Source organism: Taudactylus pleione, unplaced genomic scaffold, assembly GCF_031769625.1.
Source record: "Taudactylus pleione unplaced genomic scaffold, aTauple2 ptg000173l, whole genome shotgun sequence".
NCBI classification, from domain to species: domain Eukaryota; kingdom Metazoa; phylum Chordata; class Amphibia; order Anura; family Myobatrachidae; genus Taudactylus; species Taudactylus pleione.
The window spans coordinates 6,454,721-6,471,749 of NW_028284575.1; the positions used below are offsets into that span (position 1 = coordinate 6,454,721).

The following is a 17,029-nucleotide window of genomic DNA, read 5'->3' on the forward strand; positions in this document are numbered from 1 at the left end:
TGCCCCATAGTCACGTTACGTCACACAGTAGTGTCCCTTTTTCACGTTATGTCACAGTAGTGTCCCTTATTCACATACACATATATGAATATTTGCACATAAATATTATAAAATAGAAATATAATAAACAATATATTGTATACAATATTAATACTACATGGATCTGCAGGTTTGAAAGAGCAACATACTTAAAGGAATAGAGAGACAGGAAAAAGAGAGGAGGAAAGGGGGGAGCCAGGAGAAAAGGAGAGGAGGAATTTGGGCAGCTGGGGAGAGAGAAGGAAAGAGGGAACCCAACATAGGAGAATTAGGGAGAGCCAGGAGAGAGAGAGAGGAGGAATAGGAGGAACTGGGGTAGAGAGAGAGAATACGGGGAGCCAGGAGAGACATAGGAGAAATATGGGGGGTGGGAAGAGAGAGAAGAAATAGGGAGAGCCGCGAGAGAGTGAAGGAACAGGTTGAGCCGAGAGAAAGGGAGGAGGAACTGAGGAAGCTAGGGAGAAATAGGGTGAGCTGGGAGAGAGAGAAGGAATTTGGGAGGCTAGGAAAGACATAGGAGAAGGGAGCTGGGTGAGAGTAGGAAGGAATAGGGAAAGACGAGAGAGAGAAGAGGAATAGGGGAGACGGGAGAGACATAGAAGAAAGGGGAAGCTGGGAGAGAGAAGGGGGAGACATAGGAGAGGGGGAGATGGGAGAGATGCAGAGGGAGACAGATGGGAGAGGGGAAGAGGGAGAGAGGGAGACAGAGATGGGAGAGGTGGAGAGAGAGGGGGGAGGGGGGGGAGAGGGGGAGAGAGAGAGAGGAAGGGGGGGAGAGGGAGACAGACAGGAGAGGGGGAGAGAGAGAGAGACGGGAGGGGGAGAGTGAGACGGGAGATGGAAGAGGGGGAGATGGGGGAGACGGGAGAGGGGGAGACAGGAAGGGGGGAGAGGCGGAGAGGGAAACGGGAGGGGGAGAGAGACACGGAGACGGGAGGGGGAAGGGGGAGAGGGAGACAGAGATACTACATGCTGCACACCCCCCCCAAATGACATAGCACATGCTGCGCGTGCACCCCCCCAGGCCCCAACACTGCACCCCGCACAACTGACATTATTTACGCATGCTGCTCACCCCCCCTCCTTCCCCCTGCTTCCCCCGTGGAGGTGCAGTTACCTGGTGAAGCTGCAACAAGCACATGCGCAGCGCAGCACATCTCCCTGCTGTGCGCTTGCCTCATGATCCTGCCCAGTCAGTGCCCAGTTCGGAGGGCGGGCATGGCAGATGGGAGTGGACAGCCTGGCCCCAACCACCGTCCAGAGAGAGGACAGCCCAGACAGACTGACAAGTGCAGCCAGCAGCAGGACGCGGAGGCCGGTCTCAGCCGGCGTCCGGACTCTTCAGTGCGGCTGTGTGTGTGGCCCTGGTGGCGGCAGTACAACCTCCCGTACCTCGTCGTGCTCAGCAAGAAGATTTCACGAACGCGCGGCCGCGTCATGACGCAGCGTGATGACGTCACTGCGTCATGACACGGTCGCGCATTCGTACAATCTGCTTACTGAGCAAGGCGCCGCCTGGGAGGTTGTACTGCCGGGTGAGCCTGTGCTCAACCAAAGCGGCCCATTTGGCCATCGGCCCTTCTGGCATTTGCCAGAAGTGCCCGATGGCCAGTCCGGCCCTGCCATCAACTATCAAAGGTTTAATTATCTCAATCATGCCAAAATTATTCCGTATTTTGGAATATTCCGTATTTCGGAATATTTGGATATGGGAGACTCAACCTGTACTACATTTGAACAGATATATTTGTATGCTCATTGGGGACAAGTGCACTATAGAAGCAAGCCCCTTTTCTTTTTTTTTCTTCTTTTGCCTTTGAAACCAAGCACATGATGTCAGCAAGGTCAGGAGATAGAAAATGGATTATAATTAAAAGTTATTTTTTTGTCAGTGTCAAACCAATTGCAATACAATATGCAAAGACTTGGAATAATAAGTGTCCTATTGGAATCAGTACCAGATTCAGTCTTCCCCGGGTGTTTGTGCCAGTTTATGTGCTGTTGGCATTATAGCAGTATTGAAGCTAAGGATACATAATCTTCTTGGTAACTGGATGGATGACCGATACCATCACAGTGCAGGCTCCGCACCCGCCTCCTCCACATCCGTACTTCGTTCCAGTAAGGAGAACTGGTAGAAGAGCAGTTAAGGTAACATACAACATATCAGAATAATGTTTAATTATAATATAATACTATCAAATATCCAGGGTGCAAGGCTCAAGGTCACTGCTCCAGTGGCAGCCATTTTCTGGCTATTGTTTTCCCTGGAATAACGCTCGCACGTGCCTTCTTAGGACAACCCAGCTACCTGGCTACTCCACACCCTGTCCCTGGGTTATGATGTCATGACGTCACATGTTCTGGGGATGGATGGCAGTGGGGGCTGGCACAGGGAGGGTAAGTGTCCTTCTATGGCTCCATTTAGCGATTAAGCATAACTGCACCATGGCATCTTTTTTTGGTTTGCAGGGTGCCTGGAACTGCGTCCTGCAGCGTGTAGCTCTGCTGCAGAGAAGCGCTGTACTTCCTAATGCTTGCGGCCCTGCCCCCTCAGAGTCACATGATAATGTCACGTGTACGGAGCAGGGTAACACATGGCGCAAAATCACCCTGTTCCAGCACTGAATGGATCCACTGATACATAGGGCAAAATTTACTAAGCGGCGGTTTGACGGTGGTTTCTATTCTATTCTAAACTCCGGCGGTTTGGTGGCGGGTGCTATTCTGTTCTACACCCTGGGGGTTTGCTGGCGGTTTTGCAGCGGTTTCTTAATGACAGCCCTGTTCTATTCTAAAATGTGTTTTGACTGCGGTTTTGCTATCTGCAGATTTACTAAGGCCAAAGCCGCTGCAAAACTGCCATCAAAACACATTTTAGAATAGAATAGAACAGCGCTGTCATTTAGAAACCGCTGCAAAACCGCCACCAAACCCCCGGGGTTTTGAACAGAATAGAACCCGCCACCAAACCGCCGGGGTTTAGAATAGAATAGAAACCGCCGTCAAACCCCCGAGGTTTAGAACAGAATAGAAACCGTCGCTTAGTAAATTTTGCCCTTAGTTTGTGCCATCTAGCCTCAGGTCTATGATGAAGCTTCCACAAACTGCATTTCATACTCTCCCTAAACACCGGGAATTGCTCTGGACGGAGACACTTTTCCAACAGAAGTGCAATCTCAGCAGTGTAAGGATGCTCACCAAATCTGCATGTCATCAAGTTATACTGAGCACTGCTTGGCATTTGGTTAAATAGAAATCTAAACGCTACAAACCATAATTGATACAGTTTTGTTAGGAAGATGTTATTGAAACATAGCCAATAGCGTGACGAAAAAATAACAATAACAGTCATACAAATTTAAAATAGCAATAAAACATATTTAGTCCCTTTAATGGCAAAGTACCCAATTATTGTCCGCACTATTCTTCAGCTTGTGTTCCTAAAGAGAAGATGCTGCCAAGTGGGAAGAGAGGAAGGAGAATTCCCACCTTTAAAATACAGAATAGTCCACAAAACTCAGCCGAGGTGCAAAAATGTGTGTTGTGTGTAGGGTTCAAAACCTACACACTGTGGGCCTGATTCAGAGCCGGACGCTCTGACCAGAGCGCTCGCTCTGAATCAGGGCCCTCCTCCATGAAAATAGAGCGTCCTCCTGGACGCTCGTATAGCTGTGGGTCACCACCCACAGCATATACGAGCGTCCAAAAAGATGGGCGCGATGGTCTTGACCATCGGACTTGCGACGGAGACCCTGCGGTAGGGTCTCCCTGCCACAAGCCCTGGAGTGATTTTGGCTCTATCAGAGCCAAAATCACTCCCACTGACATCACTAGTGATGTCAGTGGGGCCGGCTTCAGACGGTAGGCGTTCCCATGGGAACGCCTCCGTCTGGCAGGCACGCCCCCAGCACGCCCACCAAAGGGGGCGTGCTGTCAATCAACATCGACAGCACGCCACCCTTTGGTGCGAGACCCAGAGCATGGGAAGCTCCCTCCGTCGTGCGCATGCGCAGTGGGGAACATCGACCCACTTGCGAGCGTACAGCCGCTCGCGAGTGGGTCTGAATGACCCCCTGTGTGAGATATTACATGTCTGGTGCTTTCAGAGAGCTTACGTTCCTGTATAAAATAAATGCACAGGAAAGTTACAAATACCTGTTTTTTCAGCCTATTTAGTCGCCAAAAGGATACGCCTCTTACGCAGGTACGGCAGAAGCAAGACCTCCGGGTCAGCATTTTTCTCAAGAATCTACAGCAAGAGAGTTAAGAAAAGGTAGTTAGTTCTAAAGATGCATACACACACAACGATTTTTTGAACGATTATCGATAACGATATCGTTTATCGTTCAAAAATTTGTTCACTTTCTGAGTTAAAACGATGAACGATTATCGTTCATGTGCGTTCACGTTTGTAGTTTAGTCAGACTGACCAACTCAACGATTTTCAGTAAGGGAATATGCAAAAATTGTTTGTAGTTCAAAACAATCATTCATTACATTTAGTAAATAAACGATTTTAGTAAACGATTTCCGTTCATTTTTCCCTTGAAAAAATTAACGAAAATCGTTTATTAAAGTCGTTCATTTACTAAATCGTTGTGTGTGTATGAAGCTTAACAAATAAGTAATCAATCTGTTCCTCTAGCAGTGACTGTTGCAAGCTGTAATGTTCTATTGCTGTATCCTGTAACACATTGGGTCTGATGTAGTATTGCACACATGATGTCCATTTTGCTGATGGATTTTGCTTTTTTTTTATTTTTGCACTGCACAATTATCACATTATAGACTGTGCTAGGTAAAGGACAGCAGCCGATTGATAGTTATGGGCAACTTCTCCACTTTTAGGGGCATATTCATTAGATGCGGATGAGTTGTGATAAAGTCACACCAAAATCGCAATGCGATATTTGAATACATCACAAGGATGTATTAAATATCGAATGCAAGGACAGAGGCCCTGATTCAGAGCCGGACGCTCTGACAGAGCGCTTGCTCTGAATCAGGGCCGTCCCTCTTACTTTTTGGAGCGGCCTCCTGGCCGCTCGCATAGCTGTGGGTGACCACCCACAGCTATAGCGAGCGGCCAAAATGATGGTCACGATGGTCAAGACTATCGCGACCATCGGGCTTGCGACGAGACCCTTGTGGTAGGGTCTCGTCTGCCGCAAGCCCCGGAGTGCTTTTTTCTCTATCAGAGCCAAAAGCACTCCCACTGACATCACTAGTGATGTCAGTGGGGCCGGCCCCAGACGGTAGGCGCTCCCATGGGAACGCCTCCGTCTGGGCAGCCACGCCCCCGGCACGCCCACCAATGGGGCGAGCTGTCAATCACCATCGACAGCACGCCCCCTTTGGTGCGAGACCCATAGCGACGGCTTGGCCGTCATTATTCGGGTCTCGCGCATACGCACTTGGGCAACTTCGACCCGCTTGCGAGTGTTCAGCGCTCGCGAGTGGGTCTGAATTAGGCCCAGAGTTTGAGAGCGAGCTCTGGGCCTGATTCAGACCCGCTCGTGAGCGCTCGCAAGCGGGTCAATGTTGCCCTAGTGCACATGCGCACGATGGTGGAAGCTCCGTCGTGCGCATGCGCGAGACCCGAATAGCGACGGCCAAGCTGTCGCTATGGGTCTCGCACCAAAGGGGGCGTGCTGTCCATGGTGAGTGACAGCTCGCCCCCTTTGGTGGGCGTGCCGGGGGCGTGGCTGCTCAGACGGAGGCGTTCCCATGGGAAAGCCTACCGTCTGGGTCCAGCCCCACTGACATCACTAGTGACATCACTAGTCACTAGTGATGTCAGTGGGAGTGCTTTTGGCTCTGATAGAGCCAAAAGCACTCCTGGGCTTGCGGCAGCGAGACCCTACCGCAGGGTCTCGTCGCAAGTCCAAAGATCGCGATGGTCTTGACCATAGCGACCATCTTTTTGGCCGCTCGCATAAGCTGTGGGTGGTCACCCACAGCTATGCGAGCGGCCAGGAGGCCGCTCCAATAAGAAGTAGGAGGGCCCTGATTCAGAGCGAGCGCTCTTGTCAGAGCGTCCGTCTCTGAATCAGGCCCTCTGTCCCCACAAATCTCTCCCTCGCACTTGTGAAAAATACCCTACGAGTGACCGTGCAGCATACTTACGGACTTTGTATAAAATGGCTATACAGAACAAAAGAATGTCCGCATAGACCTAAATAACCATCATCCTTCCCCAGTAATCTCCCTAAATTATTAAACATCACTGTGGCGGGGAGGGGCACCCAGGTTTAGAGACAGATTCAGTTTAAAGAAAGAAAACAAAGTATTCCTATTAAGGGGCACTCATGGACTGACAACAATAGTTCCTATACCGCCTAGTGACCCTCACTAAATATTACAACATAGCCTTTATTAATTCCCTAAAATCAGGTCAGCTAAATATTTTTTTATTAATTTTCAGTTTTTCTCATGATTTTATTCATTTGTATAAAACATGTGTATAAGGGATTTAAAATCCAGTGTTTACCACCCACGTAATTATTAATTTCACCTATTGTGGATATATGTCACATTTATTCATTAATTTATTAAAGTTGAATGGAACCCAATAATAATGTCTCAGTCATTATGTGTCAATGATCATGAATATTCCCTGTGTTGTCTGTTATTCACATCCTCTCTACTGTGGCCACACGTGGAACCAAATAATTGAATATAACTAATTATTATCACCATCAGACCGGAGAGCTACTGCTGCAGGCCGGTTTGGGGGGCGGGGTCAAACTGTTTATGTAATTAGACCCCGCCCCTTTCCTTGAAAAGTCAGAGATCCGTGAGGAGGGGTGGGGCTAAATGAGGCATATCGAGTTGTTTAGACCCGCCCCCTCCTCACGGACCCGCAAATTCCCCATTAAATCTCCCCATCCTGCCCGCGGATGCGGGAGATCCGTCTACACTTCCTGTGGTGCCGGGGACTACCTGAAAAATCGTGAGCCTCCCGCGAGTCTAGGCAAGTATGCCATGCATGTACCGCCTGCTAGCTCCCCCATCCTATGCGGCCCCTTTCCCCCGCTAAGCTAACACTTACCTGTACCAAGGGGACTTGTGATCCGGTCAGCTCCGTTCTGCTGTAAACTGAGATGCCGGGTCACAGAGCAGGAGCCCGGCGATCAACTGATGGGATCACGGAGGGGCTCCCCAGTCTCTGGGTGCAAGTGTTATTTTTCATTTTAAATAGGTTTTTTTTGCACTGTAATCAGCCTCTGGTCTATTAGACACACAAGGCTGATTAGACACGATGGCTCCCGGCTCTGCTCTGCCTGTCAGTGCAGAGCAGAAGTCGGTGAAATGGGGGAAACCCTAATAATGCCATCTCCAGGTGGAGTTATTATCGCAGGGCTCCCCGTTATTTTTTCACAATTCAATATTAGTAAATCTGAGCAGATCACATTTCCCATTATAATTTTGAGAAATGCGATCTGCTTACTAAAAAAAACAAAAAAAAACGATAATTAGGGCTTAGAGGAGAATTTTGCAAATTCCCCTACAATTGCCCTTTAGTACATTTAAGAGATAATAAAATAATGTGAAAAGAGTGTGAACACACCCGTTTTCACAATATTTGATCAAAAATAATATTCATAAAAAAAAGTTGAAGGTTTGATACCCCCCAAAATAAGATCAGGAACCAAATTTTTTGAAGGAGAGCAGAAATAAAAAAAAACTAAAAGCACTTTAATAAAACAGGTAACAATGGGGTTTTTTAGGGATAGGTTTAGGCTAAAATAAGCAAAAGAAACATATGTCGACATGTAAAAAGGTTGAAATGTTAAATACCAATATAATAATGCTGACATTTTAACCATGTCAACCTTGGGGTTGGGGGGATTTTGCGCGATCAGCCTGATCGCTCCCCCCCACAGGCATAGGAGACTCAGCAGCCACGAGCAGTCTCCCACTGCGGGCCAGCACACAACAGTGTGTGCTGGGTTGCTGTGATTTAAGAGGGAACGGCGCCGGACCCGGGCCCCTTCAGCAGCCCGAGTAATTAGTACCCGCTCTCGGTGCCCCTGCCTGGGATCACCTTCACGACCACCCTTTGGTCAGGCTGCGGTAGGTGAAGCCTACCGCGGCCTGCCCTGGTCATGATAGCCTGCATCCATGGATGCAGAGTAGACCCATGCCTTTCGACTCCTGCAAACACAGACCGTCCGCGCCCCCACCCCACCAATGCCTGTGACTGTCAATCAGGCAGAGGCATAAATGGGGCTGTATGCAACCTCGCAGGATCTGTTCTGCACTTGTGCAGAATCAGCGTTAGGCTTCTTAACTGTGTCCTCTGCTAAATCAGGCCCACTGTCCCTCATACGTCCTCCAGATATCTGAGTAACAGGACTGTGAGTGTTGCAATCTGGGTGACCTGCCCGGACTTCTCCATCTGCTACACTCCCACCTTCTCACTGTGACCTCCAACCTCATTCCAGCCGTGTCCTGCTTCCTACACCCCAGGTAAGGAGAATATGCAGGTACTGGCTGCACTCTAATCCCCAGGTTCCACTCATGGCTTTCTGCATGGGGGGTTAGAAGGTATGCTGTGAACGTGTCTCAACGGGTGGTAGGTTACGCTAGTTACTTAACGGAATATTTTGTTTCTATTCCATTATCCCAGATTTCCTGCCTATTTACTGCATCCACCCCATGGTGCATGTATTCCTGAGCCTATGCTGAGAGGGGTTAACAGGTAGCCCACGTATAATTGATGCAATATGTGGGTAAATCTGCCTCCAGGTAACAGAATCTATCCTCAGTGTGATGTATCATGGCCTTATCCTTGTTGTTGGAAAGCCCAGGTTCCTGACATTCCTCCTCCGTGGCGATGTCCTAGTGAGCAGTTCAGATTTAAGTGCTGTACTTAAGTCATACTTGACTACTCTCTCCTGGAACAGGAGGGAGGCTCCCGAAAATCGGGCGCCATTCCCGGCCACCCGGAAAAGTGGGAAAGACTCCCGGCTGGCCGCCACCAGCTCACATACCACCGGAGGCCCTCCCGCACATCCCTGCAGCAGAGGGAGGGCTGATGATAGGACTCGCACTGAATCACATCATCGTGACCTCGCTGTGCCGACCTCGCTGCCCCAGAATGTCGGCGAGTATGATTTAAGTACTTAAAGCAAATCCAGGCCGTGCAGCACGGCCGACCGGAAGATATCGCTAACGACCGCAGGAGCGCGCAGACTGGCCGTACACAATGAACGATCCGGGCGATATGTCGTTGCGATTCATCCGGAAACGCCATATCGAGGCCGATATTGCGACAGTGTGTGTGTGCACAGCTTTAGGAGTACAAATAATCCATCATAAAGATATTACAAGACAGGAGCCACACAGCAACAAAGTGTCAGTTTGACCATAAATCACTATTCTACATAGTGAGAGACAGACAATTTCTAATACCTGCTACTGGTTAAATGAATGCATCTGTGTTAGGGCTGTTGAATCAATGTCCTAGCTAGGCTGCAAACTCATCTATAACCAGCCCGTAAGACTTGTGATGTAACTCACCCCAGCTGTATAGACAGTACATAGTTTTATACTACTTTACTTGCATAAGTCTGCGTTCTGTAGCAAATCACAATACATGGTAAAACCAGGCTCAGCACTTACCTTCCTTCCATTAACAAAAAATATCAGTTCACTGCCTTCCGCAGAGCTTGTCATGTCTTTCAGCTGTGTGTGTGTCAGTGGGTGTGTGTTAGCTGTGTGAGTGTGTCAGTGGGTTTGTGTTAGCTGTGTGTGTGTCAGTGGGTGTGTGTTAGCTGTGTGAGTGTGTCAGTGGGTTTGTGTTAGCTGTGTGTGTGTCAGTGGGTGTGTGTTAGCTGTGTGTCAGTGGGTGGGTGGGTGTGTATCAGTGGGTGTGTGGGAGTGTGTGTGTGTCAGTGGGTGTGTGTGTGTGTGGATGTTTGTGTGCATAACTTGCAGCTTCAGGAACTCCTCCCCCTGTCTGCTATGAAGTACTATAGTGTACTATACTGTAGTATACTGTAGTACTATAGTGGTGGACACTGGACAGTATAGAGCTAGTACAGGGGAAGTATTGCATCCATGTTCTCTGCTGTGTGCTATGTAGGAGTATAGTGGTAGACACTGGACAGTACAGGGGAAGCATGCATCCATGTTCTCTGCTGTGTGCTATGTAGGAGTATAGTGGTAGACACTGGACAGTACAGGGGAAGCATGCATCCATGTGCTCTGCTGTGTGCTATGTAGGAGTATAGTGGTAGACACTGGACAGTACAGGGGAAGCATGCATCCATGTTCTCTGCTGTGTGCTATGTAGGAGTATAGTGGTAGACACTGGACAGTACAGGGGAAGCATGCATCCATGTTCTCTGCTGTGTGCTATGTAGGAGTATAGTGGTAGACACTGGACAGTACAGGGGAAGCATGCATCCATGTTCTCTGCTGTGTGCTATGTAGGAGTATAGTGGTAGACACTGGACAGTACAGGGGAAGCATTGCATCCATGTGCTCTGCTGTGTGCTATGTAGGAGTATAGTGGTAGACACTGGACAGTACAGGGGAAGCATGCATCCATGTTCTCTGCTGTGTGCTATGTAGGAGTATAGTGGTAGACACTGGACAGTACAGGGGAAGCATGCATCCATGTTCTCTGCTGTGTGCTATGTAGGAGTATAGTGGTAGACACTAGACAGTACAGGGGAAGCATGCATCCATGTGCTCTGCTGTGTGCTATGTAGGAGTATAGTGGTAGACACTGGACAGTACAGGGGAAGCATGCATCCATGTTCTCTGCTGTGTGCTATGTAGGAGTATAGTGGTAGACACTGGACAGTACAGGGGAAGCATTGCATCCATGTGCTCTGCTGTGTGCTATGTAGGAGTATAGTGGTAGACACTGGACAGTACAGGGGAAGCATTGCATCCATGTGCTCTGCTGTGTGCAATAACATCTGAGGGGAAATGCACAGATTGCTGCTCTAAGAGAATAATACATTGTAAATTGAGGTTTATTTTTCTATAACTTTATATTGCCTAAAACTATTATTGTAAATTTACGATGTATATGTTTCTCACAACCTGTACTTAGTGGACAACCAATATTTAGGGCCGTATTCAATTGCTGGCGAAAAGCCGTTCTACACGAAAAGTTTTCGCCGATGACGTCATTTCGCCTGTCGGAAACTTTCCGTCCAATTTCAATTGCATTGACTTTCCGCTTTGGCGAAAAGTCAATGCATTCAGATAGGCGGCAGAAAAAAGTGCAGTTTAGGGGTACAAAGTTGCGGGAACCCCCGTGCAGTGTTAGGTCAGTCCCCCAAAGGTAAACTGCAGCAATAAAAGTTTAAAAAACCATTAGAACACCCCAAAAAAGTACTTGCGTTTTGGGGGTGAAAAAGTGCAAAGTTGGGGGACAAACATGAAGACTAGCGAAATAGACTCCAGGGGGTACCCAAGTATGCCCCAGGTGTTTTTTTCTTTGCATTTGTTTGCGGCAGGTGGATTTTTCATGATTTATAATACTTCACTTTAGCAACTGTTAAATATGCTAGCCCCCATTTTAAGGTACCCTAAATTTCCTGGGACTAGTTGTTTTGAAGTAAAAATATTGCTAAATGCTATTCTTCACCCAATCTGCAAATACGTAGTACCCCAAATACCTTCAGCAGGGCTATTCGGGGGTATACATACTGACCCCCCATGTCAGTGCATCTTTTGGGGGGTGTCAGGCTGATTACCCCAAATCTGACAGAACTTTTCGCCTGTTTGAGTTTCGCTGGGACGCGTTCCCGCGTCCTTTGCAATTGAATAGGGCGAATAGCGGGGACGAGCGTGATACTTTTCCGGAGGCAAAACTAGCGGTGATGACAGGAAGTCCGGCAGGCGAAAAAGTCCAGGACTTTTCACCAGCAATTGAATACGGGCCTAAGTTGGTGAATTTAAATTTTTTTATGTAGCTCAGCCTCCTCGATCTTTTTGCAAAATGTCTCTTTTCATGGCACTTGGGTTATTTTTTTTATTGGGAGCCCAATTTCACATTGTGTTTCTTCCAGTATGCTGCAGAGGGAATCGGTATTTAATGCTGCCGGATGTATTGCCGGTGGACTAAACACCGATGCTGGAAGCCCGAACCGTCAGGATCCCAACTGGGGCTGGTAAGTACCCTAACCCTAGTGGTGCCTAACCCTAAACCCCCTTCCCACACCCTAAACCTAACCCTCCCGAGGGGAATACCTAACTAACCTCCCCCCAGTGGGGCCTAACCCCTCATTCCCCTAGCCTAACCCTACCCGGGGGGTTGCCTAACCTTAAGTCCCCCCTGGGGGTGCCTAAAACTAACCCCCTCCCATGGCTAACAGTCCCCGCTTACCTTCGTTCGAGATGCCGGGCGTTGGGATTTCGGCGTCTGGCTAAAGATAGGCGTCGGTATAGACGCCTATCTTTAGTACAGAGTCGGGCTTCCAGCATCGGGATTCCGACGTCTGGCATTCCGGACGCCGGTACATGAACTGCATCCCCTGCAGAGAATAAATCCAACTGCATCAGTAAAGGGTGTGGTATTTTAGGTTGGCAACTGTCATGTCGACATGCATTCGGTCGACATGAGAATGTGAGCATGATCGAAATGTAGACATGCTTAGCGTGTCAACAGGGACCATATCCAATTAGCCGCGGGACTTCACCCGCGAGTAATGGTGGCTCGAAAGTCCCGCGGCGCAGGGTAAGCTATTCAATAAATCGGGTCTCGCGCACGGGAACACAGTTTCCGCGGGAAATGCAGAAACTGTGTTGTAGCCTCTCGCGTGAGGCGGGATAAGGCATATTGACGCAGATTTTACCTCGCATCAACATGAGGTGCGAGATACTGTCCGACATAGGGGATTCGCGCGCAGGGTCTCGGGGACACCCACGCGTGGAATCCCTGCTAAATTGAATCCTGACCAACGCGAGAATTAGCCACGGGGTAAACCCTGCGGCTAATTGGATATGCCCCCATGTCTACCAAATGTCTGAACGGATAACATGCCGACATGATCGAATGTTGAGCCAATGCCCCTGGTGCCCAGAGATTACTTATTTGATCCCGGCGGAAGCCGATCCTCCAAAGTCGTCTTCCTACTCCTGGCAGCCATGCTTTTTTTTTTCAGAATTGACCAAGCTTCGGAATGCAATGCTAACGCCATCTCACGCATAGGGCCTGATTCACTACCGATCGCAACTGCGAATGCAATAGTATGCTAATCCATTGCGAACGCTATGTCATCACAGCACAACATAAGGATGCCCACTGTACCTTACACATATCCGTAATGTTTAGACTGCAAAACCATCGGTAACATCAAGTCCCTGTACTGTAGATCGGTCACTAGAATGTTCCCTGTACCGTAGATCAGTTACTCTAATGGTGACTATACTTTAGATCGGTCACTAGAATGTTCCCTGTACCATAGATCAGTTACTCTAATGGTGACTATACTTTAGATCGGTCACTAGAACGCTGCTGGTAGTGTGGATCGGTACCTTGAATCGTCTGCTTTGTCAGATGGGGCTGGTAAGTTGCATTTAATTATAGCTGTTTGACATAACAATTTTCCAATGGCTATTTGTCCACACTCGCATTAGACAAACCACTCCTACAGGGTGTTTGTCCCGCCCATTTTTCCATTGCAGTTTGCTATAGGAATGGACATCGGAAGCCCGGCATCGATGGCAGCTAGTCATCGCATTGCAACCATTAGTTAGTGTAACCATCGCAAATTCCCGGTATTCGATGGAAAAAGTACTTCCATCGAATTGGAAACATTGATGGTTGCTTCCGATGTCCATCCCTAGTTTGCTGGTAGAAAGGCTGGGGTTTTTTGCTTGTGTTTAACGAAAGAAGTCACCGGCTTGCCCCTTCATCCAATACACTCTCCACTCTAAGTAAGTTATCGGCAACTGCGTGTAGAACAAAGGATCCACACCTGATGTAGCGAGATTATCAACAGTCTGTGAAACGCTGTAAACATCTATCCTGGTCATCAATTTTTATGTTTTTGGGATACCAGTAGGACTGCCCACTTGTTTTACCAGGGGTGTATCTAGGGATCCGAGCACCCTTGGCAAGGTAATGGACTGGCGCCCCTCTTAATTTCAGGAAGTGCCCCTAGTAGTCCCCTCTATGCAGTGCCCGCAGTAGTAGTTCCCCTTATGCATTGCCCCCAGTAGTAGTCCCCCCTATACAGTCACCCCAGTAGGGGCCATCTCCCCCATAACGTGCCCCCAGTAGCAGTCATGCCTATACAGTGCCCCCAGTAGCGGCCAACCCCCCCCCATAATGTGGCCCCCTATACAGTGTCCCCAGTAGCGGCCACCACCCCCATAACAGGCCCCAAGTAGCGGTCCCCGCCTATACAGTGTCCCCAGTAGTGGCCATCCCCCCATAATGTGCCCCCAGTAGCTGCCACCTCCCCCAGTAGCATCCCCCCTATACAGTGCCCCCAGTAGCGGCCACCCCCCCCATAAAGTGCCCCCAGTAGCGGGCATCCCCTATAGAGTGCCCCCTAGTAGCCACACTTCCCCGTTGTGCTGTGCCAGAAAAAAAAAAAGCAACTTACCTGATCCCCGCTCCTGCCGACGTCCACTCCTCCGGGCCCGCTCTCGCTCTGCACTATGGGATGGCGTCTCTCCCATGCGGGGGGAGCCGGAAGGCGGAGCTCCCTCTGTGGACGCAGCAGCCAATGAGAGTCTGTCTGACTCTCATTGGCTGACTGCTATAACAGCTGGTAGCTGTGTTTTTGTAACTGTGTAGGGCAGACCGCTCTCACTGCAGTCTGCCCTACACTTGTGGGGACTAGTTCAAGCCCCTGGGGTAGTCCACCCATTGGCTGCTGGTGGCACTGCCAGACGGTGCCCCTGGCGAGTGCCATCCTGGCCAATGGGTAGATACACCCCTGTGTTTTACACATGCTTCCTATCAGCAATTTCATTCTGACTGGAAGTCCTTAGTCAACTATGAGATTTACATGTAATATTTTAAATGATATCACTGAAAACTTTTTCTTCTAAGCCTTTTCAGAAACTCTGATTTGGGATGATTCAATGCAATATCAATTAGTTCTTCAGTGAATGTTCTTAATGTCTCTCAAACACATTTTCTCCAACATCATTTTTGTAATAAATATATATATTAGATTGTATGTGTTCTTTCTCTTTAAGAATCTTTCCTAAGTACAGAGGTGTTTCATACAGTATGACTCAGCAGAAACGTATACTGTGAGCCCTCTCCTCCCTGCGTGACTGCAGGTTACTTATTGCTTCTGTATAACTTTATTTTGGTGAGCTCTTGCTCCAATAACTGTGTCATTCCTACTTACATGCCCATCAGCATGTAACACGTAAACACGTGCAACAAAAGGATGCTGTGCGGGGTTATGTAATAGAAAAGAGTCACCCGATGTGAGACCTGTCAGTTTATTTGATGGGAGAACAATACACAGAATTCAAGGGAATGACAACACATAATACAAATGTCTCCGACTAAGGCCCTCATTCAGACCCACTCGCGAGCGGCTGTCCGCTCGCAAGTGGGTCGATGGTCTGCACTGCGCATGTGCACGACGGTGGGAGCTCCGTCGTGCGCATGCGCGAGACGCGATGAGCGAAGGACTTTCCTTCGCTCGTTGTGTCTGATCAAAGGGGGCGTGCTGTCGATGTTGATTGACAGCACGCCCCCTTTGGTGGGCGTGCCTGCCAGACGGAGGCGTTCCCAAGGGAACGCCTACCGTCAGAAGCCGGCCCCACTGACATCACTAGTGATGTCAGTGGGAGTGATTTTGGCTCAGATAGAGCCAAAATCACTCCTGGCCTTGCGGTTGAGAAACTCAACCGCAGGCTTCTGCTCGCAGTGGCGATGGTCGCGATGGTCAAGACCATCGCGACCATCATCCTGCACGCTCGTATATGCTGTGGGTGGTGACCCACACCTATACGAGCGTCCAGGAGGACGCTCCATATTTATGGAGGTGGGCCCTGATTCAGAGCGAGCGCTCTGGTCAGAGCGTCCGGCTCTGAATCAGGGCCTAATTCCCTTAAGTGTAATTAGGAAATATAAAGAATATGACCATATTTAATTTTAAGTATAGAATTAGTAATCATGATACATGCCATGTCAATGATAGAATGGTGTTTATTTCAGAATGTATGATGGATACCTTTTATGGAAAATACACCATTTTATAAAGGAGCAGATTGGGATGGAAAACTAGCCTGGGAAATTTTTGAAAGAAGCCCAGCATAGGGAGTGGGGTCTGTGAAGGGGGTGGGGTTTGTTGAGGGGAGAGGGGGCGTGGGGAGGGAATCGGTATGAAATACCACCGGCCGCATGGCAGAGTTCCCGGCAGCGGAAGCCCAACAGCGCTGGAAATCCCGATCGTCGATAGGTAAGTACTTACTAACCTAACCCCCCTAAAAATCCTTAGGGGTGCCTAACCCTAACCTCCCCCCCCAAGTGCCTAACTCTAACCCCCCCTTCCCCGCTACCTAAACCTAAATCCCACGGGGGGTGCCTAACCCTCCCGGAGGGGTGCCTAACCCTAAGTACCCCCGGGTGCCCTAAACCTAAACCCCCCCGCGCGCGCGGCTGTCCGCTTGCGGCGCCCGGCATAGGGAAAATGTCAGGCGTCTACATCTAGATGCCCGGCATTTCATCCCTCGCCGGGATACGACAGTCAGGAAGCCGGCTGTCGGTATTAAGGCAGCCGGCTTCCCGATTGTATAGCCGTGGGGAGAGGTCCCCTCCTCAAAAGCAAGAGCTTTTTCAACATTGAAACTGACAATCTTTGCTTCCCTGGAATCTGATAGTATAAATATGGATTACCTCTTGTAGGGAAAATCCAGTGCTTAAAGTGGTCCTGGAGAAGTGGTGGCACTCACTGCCGCCCCCCTCAGTGCAATATCAATAAAGGGACAGCGTGCGCAGTGCCCCCAGTAGGGGTAGTGCCCCTTATGCAGCGCCCCATATGCA

At 49.1% G+C, this 17,029-nt stretch overlaps 2 protein-coding genes across 2 annotated transcripts in view; one reads left to right on the top strand and one right to left on the bottom strand.

The window, feature by feature from the left end:
• Nucleotides 1-9,863, bottom strand: part of LOC148521211 (aldehyde oxidase-like) — an 84,919-nt gene extending 75,056 nt beyond the window's left edge. The window contains exons 1-3 of the mRNA XM_088475523.1: nt 9,670-9,863; nt 4,234-4,291; nt 2,074-2,170 (exon numbers count right to left, since the gene is read on the bottom strand). Of these exons, the coding sequence (XP_088331649.1) occupies nt 2,074-2,170; nt 4,234-4,291; nt 9,670-9,723 (209 nt within the window). The 5' untranslated portion in view covers nt 9,724-9,863. The remainder of the gene's footprint in view (nt 1-2,073; nt 2,171-4,233; nt 4,292-9,669) is intronic.
• Nucleotides 8,497-17,029, top strand: part of TYW5 (tRNA-yW synthesizing protein 5) — a 44,826-nt gene continuing 36,293 nt past the window's right edge. Inside the window, exon 1 of the mRNA XM_088475531.1 lies at nt 8,497-8,514. The gene's annotated coding sequence lies outside the window, so the exon portion shown is untranslated. The remainder of the gene's footprint in view (nt 8,515-17,029) is intronic.